This window comes from Chiloscyllium punctatum, chromosome 48, assembly GCF_047496795.1.
Source record: "Chiloscyllium punctatum isolate Juve2018m chromosome 48, sChiPun1.3, whole genome shotgun sequence".
Lineage (NCBI taxonomy): Eukaryota > Metazoa > Chordata > Chondrichthyes > Orectolobiformes > Hemiscylliidae > Chiloscyllium > Chiloscyllium punctatum.
Window position 1 is genome coordinate 57,435,106 of NC_092786.1, and position 19,650 is coordinate 57,454,755.

At 42.1% G+C, this 19,650-nt stretch overlaps 1 protein-coding gene across 1 annotated transcript in view; it reads left to right on the forward strand.

Moving 5' to 3' along the window:
- Nucleotides 1–19,650, forward strand: part of adamts7 (a disintegrin-like and metallopeptidase (reprolysin type) with thrombospondin type 1 motif, 7) — a 197,422-nt gene that overhangs the window by 50,255 nt on the left and 127,517 nt on the right. Inside the window, exons 6-11 of the mRNA XM_072565316.1 lie at nucleotides 314–438; nucleotides 3,986–4,135; nucleotides 9,768–9,911; nucleotides 10,988–11,132; nucleotides 11,783–11,875; nucleotides 12,595–12,740. Coding sequence (XP_072421417.1) covers nucleotides 314–438; nucleotides 3,986–4,135; nucleotides 9,768–9,911; nucleotides 10,988–11,132; nucleotides 11,783–11,875; nucleotides 12,595–12,740 — 803 coding nt within the window. The remainder of the gene's footprint in view (nucleotides 1–313; nucleotides 439–3,985; nucleotides 4,136–9,767; nucleotides 9,912–10,987; nucleotides 11,133–11,782; nucleotides 11,876–12,594; nucleotides 12,741–19,650) is intronic.

Genomic DNA, 19,650 nt, shown 5'->3' on the forward strand with positions numbered 1-19,650 from the left:
TCTTTGAAAAACTATTTCCTCATCTCCCTTCTGGCTCTTTTGCCAGATGACTTAAATTTGTTTCCCCTGGTTACTGACCCTGCAGCTAGTGCAAATAATTTCTCCCTCAAAACTCTCGTTAAAATTCCTCTGATTTTCAACACCTCTATGAAATATCCCCATAACCTTCTCTGCTCAAAGAACAAATCCAGCCTTTCCAGTCTCTTGAGGCAGAGTGACTTTCAGAAGCGGATGTTAACACTGATCCTGGAATCGATTGTGGCCAGTGGCCTTGTCACATTTGGACATTAAAGCTTTTTAATTACTGTCTCAGGAGGACCTCAAGATAACGCATCACGCTGACAACACGCTGATGAACTTCTGCAAATGGCAAAAGAAAATCAACACAAAGGGAGACAATCACCCCATCCACCACGATGTGGCGCTTCTGCTGACCCGGTAAGGAGATCAAGCACGATTTACAGTGTACTGCACTGACAATTACACTCGTTTTTCCTTGTCTTTCTGCCTTTCCACCTCTAACCTGGTGTGATCTGTGTAAGTTGTTACCTGTGCTGATTTTTTTACACTGTCCAGAACTTGCCCTGCAGATAATATTACACAAAAATCTCTATTTATTGTACTTTTTCTTTTTGACATTCTTAACAGTGTCTTAACATTTTCTTCCATGTGGTAGTTAGCAGTGACAATATGTTGAATAAAATAAATAATCTTTAGAAGAGCTGTGATACCAAAAGAGATTTTCATCACTAATCCCCACACGGGAAATATTGCTGAACCAGTTACATCTCAGACAGTGAGATGGTGGTTGCTGCTGGGTGAGCCTGGCTCAGGGATTGATTTCTGCCTCTGAGACTACACTGTTGCTTCTGCACTCTATTCTGTCAGACATAGCAAGTGAACCAAAACATGAGCCTAGGATACTGGATCCATCTCCATCAATCCGATGGGTTTGACTATTCTTTTGCCTCCTTCATCCACATATTCCAGTCCCTCCCTAACTCTTTATAACCTCCACCCTGAACAGTAGGTGTTGAGGGATAACTGATGGTGCAGTGGTGCTGTCACAGGATCAGTAATCTAGAAAGGAGAGCTAATGCTCTGGGAACATGGGTTCAAATCCCATCAGAATAGATGGTGAAATTTGAATTATTTTTAAAAAATGAAATGGAGAAGTGGGGTGAGGGGAGAAAAATTAATTAGCCTGAAACCCGAGTCCCAGAGCAACGCAACTTACCTTGGTGCAGCTGAGTGCTGGTGTGTAGCGGACTGGAGGCTGGAACAGAGCAGGACAGTGTTGGACTGGGGCCTGGTGCAGGCAGTCAGACCACATGCTGAACTGCTGCTATTTGAAACTCTTTACCCGACTATAATGTCAATCCTTTAACTATGTTATAACTACCTTAGTTCTGACTTATTTTTTGAGAAACTGTAAGTGGTGCTACTACTTTTCCTTTTATTCCTCTTTTGTATCCAAGATTTGGACCTAGGTATTTTCAACTAAGATGGCGCCATTAGAGGCAGCTATAGTAAAAACTTTTCACTGTACTCCTGTGCTGGAGTACACATGACAATAAAGGATATTCTATACCATAGTCTGATTGCTGCAAAATCCTAAATGCTTCTCTGATACCCTTCAGGGATGACAATCTGCTATCTTTAACTAGTCTGACCTACATGTGACTCCAGACCCACCTGGTCAGGTCCACGCCCCTCTACAACCCACCCTCCCAACCTGGCACCTTCCCCTGCCACCGCAGGAACTATAAAACCTGCACCCACACCTCCTCCCTCACCTCTATCCAAGGCCGTAAAGGAGCCTTCCACATCCATCAAAGTTTTACTTGCACATCCACTAATATCATTTATTGTATCTGTTGCTCCCAATGTGGTCTCCTCTACATTTGGGAGACTGGGCGCCTCCTAGCAGAGCGCTTTAGGGAGCATCTCCGGGACACCCGCACCAATCAACCACACCGCCCCGTGGCCCAACATTTCAACTCCCCCTCCCACTCTGCCGAGGTCATGGAGGTCCTGGGCGTCCTTCACCGCCGCTCCCTCACCACCAGACGCCTGGAGGAAGAACGCCTCATCTTCCACCTCGGAACACTTCAACCCCAGGGCATCAATGTGGACTTCAACAGTTTCCTCATTTCCCCTTCCCCCACCTCACCCTAGTTCCAAACTTCCAGCTCAGCACTGTCCCCATGACTTGTCCGGACTTGTCCTACCTGCCTATCTTCTTTTCCACCTATCCACTCCACCCTCTCCTCCCTGACCCATCACCTTCATCCCCTCCCCCACTCACCTATTGTACTCTATGCTACTTTCTCCCCACCCCCACCCTCCTCTAGCCTATCTCTCCACGCTTGAGGCTCTCTGCCTGTATTCCTGATGAAGGGCTTTTGCCTGAAACGTCGATTTCGCTGCTCCTTGGATGCTGCCTGAACTGCTGTGCTCTTCCAGCACCACTAATCCAGAATCTGGTTTCCAGCATCTGCAGTCATTGTTTTTACCACAGCAATACAGTTCACTCTTGGTAATGGGCACTAAATGCTGACCTAACCAATGACACTCATATCCAATGGATGAATTAAAAAAAAACACTGGTAGAGCAATGGGCTTATTTGTTGATAACCCTTATCTCCTGTGGTGCAGTGATTATGTCCCTGCCTCTGGACCAGGAGATCCAGGTTCTAATACTCACTTGCTCCAGAATGCATCTGAACAGATTGATTAAAAAGTCTCTCACCTTTCAGTGCTGGGCTCCGTGAGTTTTGTTGATATTGTGGCTGTAGCAAGCATTCTTCAGCAGCAACATCAGTATTGCTCTTTCAACAAATTCTTTGCCAAGAATTCCAAAAACAGATTATTAAAGCTATGGGCAGGTAACAATCGTTCAACGCACAATCCGTTTTAATCATTTATTCAACAATCCAATCCCAATGAGAAATCTTGAGGCTAAGGATAAATACACAAAATTTGGTTGGGTGTTTAAATCATCGTGCTCTCTCAAAATACTGTTGACAGAATCTGCATCATATTTCAACTATTCAGCATTAAAAATACTAATGCTTTGATTCAGAACCCAGTGCAGAAGCAGTATCACTAATATATACTGGGCTTTAGGAAAACAGGAATTCTATCAAACTGGGAGTGATGAGTGAAAGTCAAAACCATGGGAATTTTGTCCAGTGGGAGTTAATAGGAAAGGGTTTATCCACTGGAATTATTGACCAAGGAATTAATTAATGCCTGAAGCAGATGATGAAAATGTATAGAAAGCTCACAGTTATTTTTGAGAGGTTTTATCACTTTTTTATTTGTGTTCCAATAATCTGCTGGGACATTATAGCTAAATTCCATAAAGCATCCCATATGTAGAAATATACCTTGAAGCACTTTATAGGGGCGATGTCTGAAATAGGAATAAGTAGAGGAAGCAGCTGAAGTTAGTTTAAAACAAATCCCGCCGTCTACATCCAACAACTCTACGACACTGTGAGTGTGCCACTTTCCCAACGATTGCAACATAGTGCTCACATAGTGAAGGTTGTAGAGATTAGTGGTGGAATTTATTTGCATTACGGAATTATTGTTTTAAATTTTTAAATGTTAGAAGTTGTTTTTGGTTATAATGTGTACTGAAATACATGACAGAGATTGAGCAGGATGAGTGTCCAGTGTACACTGAGATACTTTTACAGTGAGACATGGTTTGTGAGTGATGATAGGGAATCTTGGCTCTTTAGGCTCATGGTTTATGGGTCACATTACAAGGAAGCCTCGCTGGTGGGTACTCGAGACCTGCTGCTTCATTGTTAACAGAAGAGCAGGATTGGAGATGAGAGTCGATGAGTTGGTGCAAAATAAGGGAATCCTTTTCTGATTGAATCTGTTGTTCAAGTCACTTCAGTCTGAGCTTCTGTAGTGCTCACCCCTACATGAAGCATGGTTTCAATGTTGTTTCTTTTGTGTTGACAAGGAAGGATATCTGTGCTGGAATGAACCGTCCGTGTGAGACTCTGGGATTGTCGCATGTTTCCGGGATGTGTCAGCCCCACAGGAGCTGCAGTATTAGCGAGGATTCGGGACTCCCGCTTGCGTTCACCATTGCACATGAGCTCGGGCATAAGTAAGTCTGGTACCACTCTCTCATAGCTCACATAGAGTCATAGAGATGTACAGCACGGAAACAGACTCTTTGGTCCAACCTGACCAGATAACCCAACCCAATCTAGTCCCACCTGCTAGCACCTGGCTCATATCCCTCCAAACCCTTCCGATTCATATACCCAACCAAATGCCTTTTAAATGTTGCAATTGTACCAGCCTCCACCACTTCCTCTGGCAGCTCATTCCATACACGTACCACTCTCTGTGTGAAAAAATTGCCCTTTAGGTCTCTTTTATATCTTTCCCCTCTCACCCTAAACCTATGCTGTCTAGTTCTGGACTCCCCGACCCCAGGGAAAATACCTTGTCTATTTACCCTATCCATGCCCCTCATAATTTTGTAAACCTCTATAAGATCACCCCTTAGCCTTGGACACTCCAGGTAAAACAGCCCCAGCCTATTCAGCCTCTCCCTATAGCTCAAACTCTCCAACCCTGGCAACATCCTTGTAAATCTTTTCTGAACACTTTCAAGTTTCACAACATCTTTCCGATAGGAAGGAGACCAGAATTGCATGCAATATTCCAACAGTGGCCTAACCAATAGCCTGTACAGCTGCAACATGACCTCCCAACTCCTGTACTTAATACTCTGACCAATAAAGGAAAGCATACCAAACGCCTTCTTCACTATCCTGTCTACCTGTGACTCCATTTTCAAGGAGTTATGAACCTGCACTCCCACTCAGCAACACTCCCTAGGACCTTACCATTAAGTGTATAAGTCCTGCTAAGATTTGCTTTCCCAAAATGCAGCACCTCGCATTTATCTGACTTAAACTCTATCTGCCACTTCTCGGCCAATTAGCCCATCTTGTCCAGATCCTGTTGTAATCTGAGATAACCTTCTTCGCTGTCCACTACACCTCCAATTTTGGTGTCATCTGTAAACTTACTAACTGTACCTCTTATGCTCGCATCCAAATCATTTATATAAATGATGAAAAGTAGAGGGCCCAGCACCGATCCTTGTGGCACATGACTGGTCACAGGCCTCCAGTCTGAAAAACAACCTCCACCACCACCCTCTGTCTTCTACCTTTTAGCCAGTTCTATATCCAAATGGCTAGTTCTCCCTGTATTCCGTGAGACCTAACCTTGCTAACCAGTCTCCCATGGGGAACCTTGTCGAATGCCTTACTGAAGTCCATCTTGCTATCCATAGCAGCATATGGTCAGGAGGTGAGCATGTGCATGGTGAGCTCATGGCTCAGTGGTTCATGTTAAACCTTGGACAGACTGGTGGGGGGGCCAAAAATCAATCTTTCCTCAAATGTATTCACAAAGTCAACATTACAAATAGCTCCTTAATTTTACACGCCTTCCCATTAGTGTCCTTAAGTGTGTCTAAAAATGATTTATTTTTATTCAACATGTTATGGCACATCTCGGAGCAGTAGGTCCTGAACCCATTCCTTCTGGCCTAGAGATAGCGATACTACTACTGCACTATATGGTTCCCAGCAAGTGCCTCAATATCTGCATTGTTATTTTTCTATGTCAGCCTGTTCAGGGATGTTATTACACACCTCTAGAATAGGAGGGACTTAAACCCAGATCTCCTCGGTCAGAGATGGGGACACTACCACTACAAGAAACCTAAATATGCGCACAAATGATTATTCAATAACTCCCTCTCCCCATACCCTGTATGCACCTAACTTTGAAACAATTAGCAGTTGATACTCTTGACTTTAATCCCATAGGCTGTTTAAGCCCCACATCAGATACATGAGCACAAAATCCCAGCCGATGAAGTACAAAGAGTGCGCTGCACTTTTGGAGGTGCCTTTCTTTGGACAGAAACATTACGCTGAGATCAATCCCATTTTTGCCCCTGAACAGACAGCACAAAAACAGGTTGTACATCTCATTGATGTTTGTGGGATCTTGCTGTGCACCACTCAAGTGCCCCATTTCTTGCCTTACACTAGTGACTGTTCCTCAAAACAATTGAATTGATGATAAAACACTTTGGGAGCTCTTGGGGATGTGAAGGTTCTGGAAATGTACAAGTCTTTCCCCACATTTTTAACCAGTTGGGCAGCTGTTTAAGCCAGGCAGTGATGAAGTTGTACAAAGGAGGAGTTAAGGCCTGGAGCAGGTCATCCATGGTCTTATTGAATGCAGGGCTTGAGGGGCCGAATGGCTTATGCCTGCTCCTATTTCTTACGCTCTAGGGCAGCAAAGAAATGTGAATTGCTTCTGCTACAACTCAGCACCAAAACACATGTATCCTAGCTTCAGTTTAAATTCCCATGGGAACTGGGCCCTGTAATAACTTTGAGAAAATGGAGCCAAACCTCATGATAAAATTCCAACTTAAAATTGAAAATAAATCTACAGATATCTTAAATATTAAAACAAAATTGGCAGTTTGGAATAATTCCAACAAAAGTTTAGATTAAATTGAGAAAAAGCACCCTGTCTTAGCTGACAGTTTGCAGTGTAATCAAAACCCTCTGGCATGATATTCCATTCTCAGAAGCTCGGTATCATGTGATTAATGTATCACAATTACTAAATTAAACTCTATCCTGTAATCACTTTCGAGTGTCCAGTATTTACGGCCTGTGAACAATGAAATCCTTTGGTCAGAATCCGTCCAGTTCCTCTCATTTTTTTGATTAAAAAGGAAGACTTGCATTTACATAAGAACATGTACAACCCCAGGGCATCCTAGATCATTTCACAACCAATGAGGTAGTTTTGAAGGACAGGCACTGTTGTAAATCCAGGAAATGCAGCAGCCAATTTGCACAAAGTAAGCTCCCACATACATTAATGTAATAATATTTTGTTTTCTTGTCAATTTCATTAAACGACTCTTGAACTTAGTACTGTCAAAACCAACTTAAACATGTTGTCAGGTCTGGCAAATCCTTCTCCCAGCCTCTGCCTTTAACATTATGTCAAGAGTTGGCCACGTTACAATTTAAAAAGCATCTGGAGGGTATATGAATTGGAAGGGTTTAGAGGGATATGGGCCACATGCTGGCAGCTGGGACTACATTAGGTTGGGATATCTGGTTGGCATGGACAAGTTGGACTGAAGGGTCTGTTTCTGTGCTGTACATCCCTTTGACTCTATGATTCAAATTACAAATAACCCATTTGCAGTGCCTTTAACACATCAAAATGTCCAAAAGGCCGTTCACATTGATGTAAAACAAAATCTGACACCAAGCCGCGTGAGAGAGTTTTAGGACTGGCAAGGTAGGTTCTCTTCAGGGGTGAACCAGAGGCCATAAGGATTAAAGAGGGAACTCTAGAGGCTAAGATTGCATTATCATTGTGCTGCTAACCAGGGGTTAATGTAGGTCAGGGAGCCATGGGAAGACCTTGCCTTCACTTCTTCAGAATAGTGCTGATGGGATCCTTTATTTACCTCTAAGAGAACACTTGTAAAGTCCATTAATTGCTTTGGGGAATCCTGTGGATGTGAAAGGCACTATTTAAATAAGTAACCCCCGACCATTGAAATCCCTTATCTAGATTCTAGCCTCTGCCTTAGAATGACCATTACATTTGAGCCATTATTTAACATATAAACTGTTAAAACCTGTTCCATTATGTTGCAACCTGAATTGCTTTGAAATATTCATATTAGCTACCATAACAATCTGAATTCCTGGATTTTATTATCATGCTGCACCTAGCATGAGATAGTAATTATTTCCTTTTCTTAAAAATTATTAATATAAAGACACAGTTGAGATGTTTTAAATGTTTAAAATTACACTTTTACCTTTAATGATCTGTGATGTTTCCTCATTCGATTGCATTGAGGGAGGAACATTAATGCTGCAGTGTTGAAGTGTGATCAGGAATTTATCTTTATACATTAAATGTAAAACTCTCTCCCTCGCCACATCCAGCTCAGTGTTCCAGTGTCTGCAGTCTGCACTTATATTATCTTCAAAAAAATAAGTTCATGCAACTTATTGTCCTGTGTCTCTTGATAAAAGATCATGTTATAACCATTTTTGCATATTTCATCGAACTGTACAGTTCTCTGTTGGAAAGACAATGACTGGTTTTGAAATACAAACTGAATTGATTTTATTCATTCTTGGGATATGGACTTAACTCACAAAGCCCAACTCTAATTGGGCTTTGGGGTGTGGGGACATCCTACTGCCTGGCTTAAACAGCTGCCCAACTGGTTAAAGAATATGGGACAAGTCTTTTTTGTATACTTCCATAACCTTCACATCCCCAAGACCTCCCAAGATGTTTTATCATCAATTCAATTGTTTTGAGGAAGAGTCACTGGTGTAAGGCAAGAAATGGGGCATTTGAGTGGTGCACAGCAAGATCCCACAAACATCAACGAGATGTACAACCTGTTTTTGTGCTAACTGTTCAGGGGCAAACATGGGATTGATCTCAGCCTAATGTTTCTGTCCAAAAGAAGGCACCTCCAAAAGTGCAGCAAGTATCTGATGTGGGGGGCAGCCTCTGGGATTAAAGTCAAGAATATCAACTGCTAATTGTTTCAAAGTTAGGTGCATACGGGGTATGGGAGGAGGAAGCTATTGAATAAGGGGTGTAGGGACATCCTCAATGATTTTCAGGAGGGAGTTTCAGGATTTTGAATGAGTGACACTGATGGAACATGATATCATTTCAAATCAGGATTGCCTTGGAGGGAAACGTACCAGGCATGATGTTCCCACATATCTGCTGCCTGAGTCATTCTAGATGTAGAGATTGCAGCTTTGGAAAGTGTTGTTGTAGTTTTCTTCTTGAGTTGCTGCAGTGCATCTTGTAAACAGTACACACTGCTGCTACTGAGCGTTGGTGGTGGATAGAGTGGGTATTTGTGGATGTGGTGCCAATCAAGTGGGGGCTGCTTTGTCCTGGATGGGTGTTGAGCTGCTTGAGTGTTTATGTCTCCACAGAGTCTCCACAGCCCTCAGGGCAGAGAATTCCAAAGATTCATCATCCTCGGGGTGACAAAATTCCTCTCTGTCCTAAATGGTTTGCCCCTAATTTTGACACTGTGCCCCCTGGATCTGGCAATAAAATATGCGACACCAGGTTAGAGTCCAGCAGCTAGTGCCTGAGGAAGGATTGGGAGCTCCGACAGCTTGCAGTTTCAAATAAACCTGTTGGACTATAACCCGGTGTCATGTGATTTTTGACTTTGTTCACCCCAGTCCAACACCGACACCTCCATATCATGAATATAATATGCAAAATAGAAGAAGAAACACTCACCCATCTAAGCATTTTTCCAAGTCTTTCATCCATTTACTTACTGCAGCTGGAACTAAAAGTCCTGTTGAACATTGTTGTCTAATCTGCTGCTCGATGATCCCTCCGTAATAGCACTGTGGCTCTACCAACAGAACGTGGACTGCAACAGTCCCAGAGGGCAGCTCTCCACCATCTTCTCGAGGGCAATTAGGGATTAGCAACAAACACCCAAATCCTCTGATCCACAAAAGATTAAGTTTCAGAAAGAGGTCCAGGTAGTTTAAAGCACGGTGTGTCCTCAGTCTGTACGGTTTCTAGCTCTGGTGCTATTTTCAGCAACGAATGACCATCCTTTCCTATTCTGTGTGACGTGTGTTCTTATGCTTCAGCTTTGGGATACAACATGATGGGACTGGCAATGACTGTGAGCCTATTGGGAAAAGGCCTTTCATCATGTCTCCCCAACTCCTGTATGATACCAGCCCTTTAACCTGGTCTCGCTGCAGCAGGGAATACATCACCCGCTTTCTTGAGTAAGTGTCTCTTGCTTCGGGTCTTATACAGTGTTGAGAATTGGTGAGGGACCCTCTCATTGTTTTGCTATTTGAGAAATGACGCATTTAAGGAGCTTTCTTGATGATTTGCTACAAACTCCTGAGATTAGTTGAAGCTATGTCTCCATGACCTCAAAAAACATTATGCAATCACTCATGGGGCAGGGAACCACAGAGGCAATTGTTTGTTAGGCTCTGGTAATGAATGTCCTTTCAGGTGCTTATCACTCTAGGACAGCCTCAGCTCAGATTGCTAATCTGTAACAATTTGGCTGATCCCTGTTGAGGGGATGCTGGAGGATTGGGGAACTAGATTGCGAAGTTACAATTATTGGCCTCCTTGTTCATGGAACCATTTCAGGTTTCTATCCCTGACCCCTCGCTGGAGGCTGTTTGGGCACTTGCAGAGATTAGGCTCAGTTGTGAGGCCTATCAACGTTGGATAGCCTGCCGATCATCCCAAACTAATCTTCTACACAAGGAATAGCCCCCATGATTGGCTACATTGGTGACCTCAGTGAAGGTGAGATGAAAGTTGGACACATTTGGTAAGACAAGAATGGAAGGTTTATCTCGGCTTATTTTTAAATTATCAGTAAAGTGTCCCCCTATCCTTTTTTTGGTTTTGTCTATTCTTTCATGGGATGTAGGTTTTGCTGACCAGGTCAACATTGGGACCTATCCCTAATTGTCCTTGAACTGTATGGCTTGTCAGACCACTTCAGAGCGCAGCTGGGGAGTCAACAACTTGACTGACCTCTAGGCCAGGTCAGGACAGGAGGTCAGATGCTCAGCTCTAAAGAATAACAGTGATCCAAATGGGTTTTTGTGTCAGTCATTGATAGTTTCAAAGTGACCAACAAGAGTCGTTTCCAATTCCAAGCTTATTGATTAGATTTAAATTCCATCAGGCAAGTCGAACCCAAGGGATTTGAACCTGAGTCCTCAGGACCATGCCCTGGCCCTCGGGATTACTAATACTGTGATATTAATGTGGTATCACTGTTTGGTGACAGTGTATTGATGCATGTTTTTTTTCTGATTGTGGTTTGTAGCCGTGGATGGGGTCTGTGCCTGGATGATGTGCCGAGTAAGGAGGTGATTGATTTGCCCTCAGCGGCACCGGGAGTTTTGTACGACGTCAATCATCAGTGCCGGCTGCAGTACGGAGCCCGATCAGTCTTCTGTGACAACATGGATGTACGATAGACCTTGTACTTTCACAAATCACAATCTGAACTTGTCTCTGGATACAAGTGGTTAGTCCAAGTCAAAGAGGCACTGAGCTCTGTGTGTCTCTGAACCCCATAGAACATAAAGGAAAGGTTTTCAGTGACACAGCCTTCCCCTGCTTTGGTTTTGTACATTTATATAGGTCCACAACACTTTCCCACCAATGAGGTACTCTTGATGTGAAGTCGCTGTTGGAATATAGGGAGGTGCATCTGTTTATTTTATGATGTCACGTGAGGGACGGATGTTGGCCCGGAGAGCCTCAGGGAGATTTTCTCTTGCTCGTTGCAATTGGGCCTTGGCATCTCTTTGAGGGAACACACAGGCCTATAGTCTTATCTGATCTATGGTGCCTCTGACAATGCAGCATTCCCTTAGTGCTGCATCACAGAGTCAACGTGCTTTCTGTTTCATATTGGTCCCATTTGAGGAACTCAAATCTAGTCCAAAGATTCTGGGAGTTTGATGTTGGAACGGGGTGGTTGCTGGTGAACATGCACGCGAGACTCACTGCCCTACTATCTGAACACATAAAGCAAGCATCCTAATGTGGACCCTCCTGGAGTGAATTGTGAGTTATTGCTTTGAGTCTAACCATTCCCATCTCTCCCTGACAGAGTGTCTGTAATACCCTATGGTGTACCGTGGGAAACACCTGTCACTCCAAGCTGGATGCTGCTGTAGATGGTACAAAATGTGGAGAGAACAAGGTAATGTCTGCAACTAAGTCACCATTAAATTTCTCATTAGTTCGCACCATTTAGTCCAATCAAGAGGATGAGAAATTAATGAGCTGCTCTTGAGGTGATGGGCCATACATGGCACACAGTGTGTACTCATTCAGACCTGTCTATCTGTTTCCATGCAGAATTAGTGAGGGAAGTTAAGACTATAACAACATTAATAAGAGCAAGAGTAGGTCTTTCAGTCCCTCAAACTTGTTCTACCAACCAATAAGCTTTTGGTCATCTGTCCTATTGTAATCATCCAATTCCTGAGACCCAGAGAAATTAATGGATCTATTAATTGAGTGTTGATTGGGTTTGAATTGGTTATATAAAGGTGGGAAGCTAGTAATCAGTGAGTGAGAGTTCTTTGAAGTGTGATTTACTGCAAATGAAGCTCTTGCATAAATGTGAGGACTTCAATTCTTTTTAAAGACTGTTAACCTTTGGAGTATATCACTAGTATCTCCTTAATATGCCTTGGCGTCACGCTCACTTTGATAATACTCTAGTGAAACACATTAGTTTTTTTTTGGTTTGAGTAAAAGTGCTAAATAAATGCAATTTTGTTATTGCATCTGAATTGTGAGTCTGTCATGCCAGCAATGAGGACAGCAAAACATTTCATGTTCTAACAATTCCTGCTTCTTATTTCACTGAATCGGAAATGTATGAATGACAATATTCTCACCGTTCCCCGACAGTGGTGCTTTGATGGAGACTGCATATCCACAGACCAGCGCCCTGAGAGGACAAATGGAAACTGGGGAACCTGGGGTTCGTGGTCTTCCTGTAGTCGCACCTGCAGTGCAGGAATACAAAGTGCTGAGCGACACTGTAACAATCCAACGTAAGCTATTTCCATTTCTCCTGGATATATTAGCTCATGCAGATCAGTTAATGCACTCTCGGACAGTGTTCCATATTGAGTTCAGTTAACAGTCAATGGCACAAGAATGGACGCTGATGTGGATCGTTCCCTTAACAGCAGAGGGCTGAGATGTGAGAGAAAATTGGAGTAGAGCTCAGATTCCGTAAACTCAAAAAGAGACAACTGAGATAGAAAACGTAACGGAGTGATGAATATGGAGCATTGCTTCAATAACCAGAACACAACTCGAGCACAAATGCAAGACTACCTAAAGGCTAATGTCAAGAGGTATTTTACACAAAGAATAATCAGCACATGCATGGGTACAGCTCTGGAATAATTTAAGGATTAATTAGATGTTGTTGTAAGAGCATTGTAGGTTCTGTACACAGCCTGAAGGGGCATGCAACACTCTACATACCTTTCTGAATGTGAAGGTGCGAGCTGTCTCCTTGTTCTGGTTCAGTCAGGAGTACACTTGTTTCTTAAGACAAAAGGTAATGGAGAAGGTGATTAAACCTTAGGCCACACTGCTCCCTCAGATTGACGTGAATAATTTTATGGCTTTATTGGAAGATATTTATCTTTTAACCAGCATAAACAAAATCAGATTATCTGGGTGTTATTACACTGATATTTGTGGGAACGTGCTGTGTTCGAATGGGCTGTCTGTGTTTCCTTTGGAAATTTGCAATGTGCAACCTACAGTAACTGTGCTTCAAAAGAATTCATTGACTGTGAAGCCTTTGGGATCTGCTGAGGATGTGAATGGTGCTATGGGAATGAAGGCTATCTCCCCTTTTCTTGTTTCTCAGTTTAGTTTTCAATCAGAGTAGGATCAGCTGAGCAGATTTCAGGGAAATGGCACAGAAGTGAAATGAGATTATTTGACACTGTGAGCTGGTGGAAGGGCCATATGAGTGGGTGTTGATTCAGTGATAACTTTCAAAAGAAAACTGGATCAATATTTGATGTGTAAAGAATCGGAGTACCGTGAAGAAAGATCAGGGGAATGGGGCTCATTGGAAAACTCTTATCAAAGAGCCATCCAAAGCTGAATGTGTGCTGAAATGACTTTCTGTGTTCCGTAAGAGTCTGCAATTCTATGAAAACTCCTTCTTCTAAGTGCATTTCTTCGGTGTTTTTGTTTAGACTGAGTGACTGAGCCTTCGTTTAAATGGGCTGTGGGATTAAGATTGGTGGGTGTTTTTTTATCTGAAGTTTATAAAATGACTGATCTAAACATCACTCCTGTCCAACCATAACACTTCATGGGTGATTACTTTTGCATTTAACAGTGCTGTTGCCTCATCAACAAAGAATCACTAGATCTTGGGGGACTCCTTCATTTCTTCTGCTCAAAAAAATCTAAGCCATTTACTCACTTATCTGTTTATTTGACCTTATGGTTTCATTTATAACCCTTGACAGAGTCTCGTGTGGCAAAGTTAGCAGCTGTGTTTTTGTACTATGGCAACAGCAATTGCCATTGACACTGGTCTGGTTTCTAAGGGAACAGAGGGAAACCAAATATGTGACTTTTTCTTTCCCAGTCAAGGTAATTCTAGTAAACGACCATAAACAAAATCTGTGCAGATGGTGCTGGAGGATGCATTGAAAGGCTATTATATTTACAAGCGCCTTGACTCTGCTGTTTAAGAGTCATTACCATGGAATGAGGTACAGCAATATGGACAAACTTTTTGATTGTCTTCACCTAATATTCTTTCCATTTACTACTTGATTATTCAGTCAGATCATCTCTGAGCTGCATGTAATTTCCAACAAGGACTTTCAATGATGCTTTCACCATCATTCCGTGTAATAACAATTTCCCTGAAACATCCCCCTTCTTACAGTGAAATGGAACTGTGGTACTCAGTATCATTGTTTTGATTAAGATGCCATCTCAAACCATCAAAACATTATCGCTCTTTTCCATTCTCTCACAATTTCTTTTTGCTAGACTGCTATTGAATTAATTCCCAGTTTGTCTATTAACTTTCCCAGTTTAGTGCATTAAATCTTGACCCTCGGGTTGATATATTTTGTGTACGATCATGTAGATACATTGCTTGTAACCCATTATAACTCTCAGAATATATTGAGTGCAAAACCACTTCCCTCAGAACCAGCTTGAAGTAACAATGAATTACCTTGAAGAGTAATACCTGTTCTTGAATGGGAACAGTAATGACTAATTACAGTAATCTGTTGTTATTACCTTTGATTAAAGGAGGAGTCTTGCCAATGTGTTGGGCAGTCTTGGCTTTTCCTCAAAAGTGCACAAGATCCTTAACGTACTTTGGAATCACACAGATAGGTGGAAGAATGCTCAGTTTAATGTCTCATCCAAAGACTGACCCCCCTGACCCTGCAGTTTTCCCAGGGAATCCACTTCTGGAGTGAATCCCTACCATGCTCTGTTGAAAGCACTGCTGATTGGGCCAGGCAATGGATACATAAGGGTTAAAGACATCTGCTCTAGGCATCAAAAGTAAAATGGTAAAATTAAGCACAGATGTAAAAGATTTGGGTGGTCAATAGTTTGTACTGGAAGAGAAGATGATACAACATGATTTAATCCTGCAAAAAAAAAGTTATTTATGTTTCTTGGCATTGCACAGAGCAAGGTCTGCTTAACTGCCTGAAGGTAACAGTTATATTTTAATAAAGCGTGTAGCTGAACCTCTGTCCCAGGCACTTGCCTTTTTCAGTATAAATCCTCTCAAAGACCCAGTAATAGTGGATTTAACTTCATCAAGCATCTAAGCTGGAGATCTGTGAGCCCAAAATGTACTTCCACTATAGTTTAGTACGCTGAATGAGTTCAGTACGGAATGAGCGGACAGTTATCACATATCCTCTGGATTAAGAGATGGAGAGTTAAAAATAGATACAAAGGAAAAGGTTTTTAACAATCTAAAACCTGAAAGACTGAGACTCCACATTTATAACTGTTCACTTTCTGAACATGATCAATGATTGCTTAACATGGAAACCCAGTAAAACTATAGCACTCAGGTGGAGGTTAAGTGAAAAAGATCATTTTTGTAAAGTGAGTGATGGAGCAGCACAAATTTGTAGAAAAGATTTACAAGGATGTTGCTGGGATTGGAGAGTTTGAGCTATAAGGAGAGGTTGAATAGGCGGGGGCTAATTTCCCGAGAGCATGGGAGACTGAGAGGTGATCTTCTAGAAGTTTATAAAATCAGGAGGGGCATGAATACGGTGAATAACCCAAGGACTTTTTCCCAGGGTAGGGAACTCCAAAACTAGAGGGCATAGGTTTAAGATGAGAGGGGAAAGATTTAAAAGGAACCTGAAGGACAGCTTTTTCATGCAGAGGGTAGTATGGAATGAGCTGCCAGAGGAAGTGGTGGAGGCTGGTACAATTACAACATTTAAAAGGCATCTGGATGGGTATATGAATAGGAAGGATTAGGAGGGATATGGGCCAAGTGCTGGCAAATGGGCCTAGATTAATATTGACTATCTGGTCAGCATGGACAGGTTGGACCAAAGGGTCTGTTTCTGTGCAGTACATCTCTATGACTCTAAATAATAGTTTGTAGAAATTTATGGTTTGCTGGTTATTGCTTCCTCGCCACATGAATAATAGCAAGAAACATTCAAACTTTGTTTAATTTTTCAGTGGAATGTGAATTAATATTTTCAGTATATCAATAGATTGTTCTGTCTCATACCTTCAAATCCACGGGAACTAACTGCCAATTTCATTTTGTACTTGATGAACGAGTGCCTGCTCCATTGAGATTCTTCACTTGTTTAAATTCACTCACAGAACATGGGCATCATTGGCTGAGCCAGCCTTTATTGCCTGTCCCTAATTGTCCTGAAGATGGTGATATTGAACCGCCTTCTTGAACCGCTGCAGTCCATGTGTTGTAGGTAGACCCAGGATAATGACCCAGCGACAGTGAAGGAGCAGTGATATTTCCAGGTCAAGATGGTGAATGGCTTGGAGGGGGTGGTGTTCACATGTATCTGTTGCCCTTGTCCCTCTAGATAGTGGAGGCTGTAGCTTTGAAGGTGTTGCATATGGAGTCATACTGAGTGCATCTGTAGATGGTACATACTGCAACTGCAGAGTGTTGGTGGTCGAAGAAGTGGATGCTTGTGGATGTGATGCCAATCAAGCGGGCTGCTTTGTTCTGGGTGGTATTAAGCTTCTTGAGTGTTGTTGGAGCTGCACCCATCCAGGCAAGTGGGAAGTATTCCATTCCACTCCTGACTTGTGCCTTCTTGATGGTGAGACACTTTGAGGAGTCAGGAGGTGAGTTATTTGTGGCAAGGTTTGTAGCCTCAACCTGCTCTTAGAATCCATACAGTGTGGAAGCAGACGATTCGGTCCATTACGTCCACATAGAGCCTCCAAAGAGCATCCCACCCAGCATTCCTCATGGCTAGCCCACCTAGCCTGCACATTCCTGGACTGTGGAAGAAACCAGAGCACCCGGAGGAAACCCACGCAGACACAGGGAGAATGTACAAACTCCACACAGAGAATCGAACCTGGGTCCCTGGTGCCACAGCATTTCAATGTATAAACCATATCAGTTTCTGGTCAATGGTAACCCCCAGGATATTGATAGTAGGAGATTCAGGCTGAAATGCCATTGAATATCAAAGGGTTATATTTAGATTCTCCCTCCTTCCACTGCCACCCAGCCCAGTCAACAAGGAAGAGAATGTGTGAGTAACTCATCTATTCAAATGCAAAATCATTAATTTCTCTCAACTAACATTAACACATTAATTGTTGTAGCTCTACAGATTGCTACAGTGTCAGGTTCACTGGGCCAACATGATGGCACAAGATTCCTGAACAATATATTTACTCTAGGTAATTTGTCACAACAGAAATATTCTGTTTGTCTCTTTAAGAAACTGATTTATTTTTGCTATGTATTAATAACATTCAGAGCTGAAAATGTGTTGCTGGAAAAGCGCAGCAGGTCAGGCAGCATCCAAGGAACAGGAGAATCGACGTTTCGGGCATAAGCCCTTCTTCAGGAAGTAATAACATTCATCCATCTTCCATGAGCCCAATTGCTGCAGTGAGGCACTTAATGACACAGGCTATTTTCAATGTGATCTACTTATTTTGTAATTCAAATGTTAAGGTAACAAATTATTTGAAAACCTTATCATTGTCATTTTAAAAGCATTGACATTTTTAACAGAAGAGACTCAATAAACTGCAAAGTGAGATGAATCGGACAATTCCAGTGCAGACCTGACCGGGGTGGTGCTGAGAAAGTGTTTCCCTGATCGGAAAATCCAGAACACAGGGTCATTTAGGACTGAGATGAGGAGAAAGTTCCTTCGCTCTGAGGGCTGAAAGTCTAGTATTCTCTACCTCAGAGATCAGTGGGTGAATATAAAAAATGGCTCCATGGACAAGTACTTACTAAGGGAATTAAAGAATGGGAGATGGTGGAAGTACACAATCCGCCATGATCTTACTGAATGTTTGAACAGGTTCTTAAGGGCCCAGTGGTCATGTTCAATCCTAATGTGGAGGTGCTGGTCGTGGACTGGGGTGGACAAAGTCAGAAGTAAAACGGCACCAAGTTATTGTCCAACAGGTTTATTTGAAATTGCAAGCTTTCAGAACACTGCGTCTTAGTCAGGTGAAGTGGAGGGAAGCGCACAATGGCAAGATAATTCCAAGTAATTAAGAATGTCAACTGATAAGACTAATAGTGTGCGTAGAGTGTCAGCAGCTGAATAACAAGTGAAGGGATGACTTATGAACTGATTGATTGATTTATGTAGAGAGATAATTACAAATAATCTAAAATAAGATGGTACCAGAGACAAGCCAAAAGGCTGGAATAACATGAATAGGTATCAGAGTCACATGATGAGAGCCTAACCTCGGTAACAAGTAATCAAAAATGTACAAACTAATTAAGGTAATTATTTGTGATTATCTCTCTACCTCCAAAAATTTGGGATTTTAAATAAACCTGTTGGATTATAACCTGGTGTTGTGTGACTTCTGACAATGTTCAATCCTGATTTATTTTGTTGTGATGTATGAAAGGTTTGGCATGTTTTGGGTGGTAGGCAGACCAGTCTTACATTCTGTAAAAGAGAAAGGTTTTTTTAATTGTAGAAAGTGATAAAGCGGAAATCTAGTGTAACATAAAATCCGGTGCTCGTCAATCAAAATGTTGAAGTTTCACTGCTGGAGTATTCTGTTTCCTCAGCTCCAAGTTTCCTTGCTGAGCTGTTGCTGGGTCAGCTGATAAATTCAGATAAAGAACTTCACTTTGTGTTAGGGAGAGTTTAACAAGATGTAGCATCTGATTTCTACTTAGAACTGTTATTGTATAGTTTTAATAAATTAACCAGGGACTTCCAAGACATATGATGCTATCTCTTCTCTGAATAAAAGGCAGTGGTTAATCGTCTGAATGACATATCGACAGTAACTGCAAACTTTCTGAATTCAAAGGAAACATTCCCCTTTATAGACTTAGTAAAAGGCTAAAGCCTTCAGTATTACTGAAAAAAAGACACATTTTGTCAAAGCTTTTTATTTTATACTTACCAGGATATTTCACAACAATACAAATGCAAGGCAAAAAACACCATTGTCTGATTGGCAAATGAACCCTGATTAGCAGTGGCAATTCCATGGTGTTCACCATTAACAGGATGCTGCCTTCAAGCCCATCACACAAATTAGTAATGTTGTCTCTGAATTCCAGTGCCAGTGTGATAGCAGGTGTATAAGTCCCAAAGACTGGCAGATTGTCTCAAATATCTGAGGAGCAGGAGAGTTGAAGTTTTGAGCATAAGCTCTTCATCAGGAATTATCACAACGTCAACTCTCCTGCTCCTCAGATGATGCCTG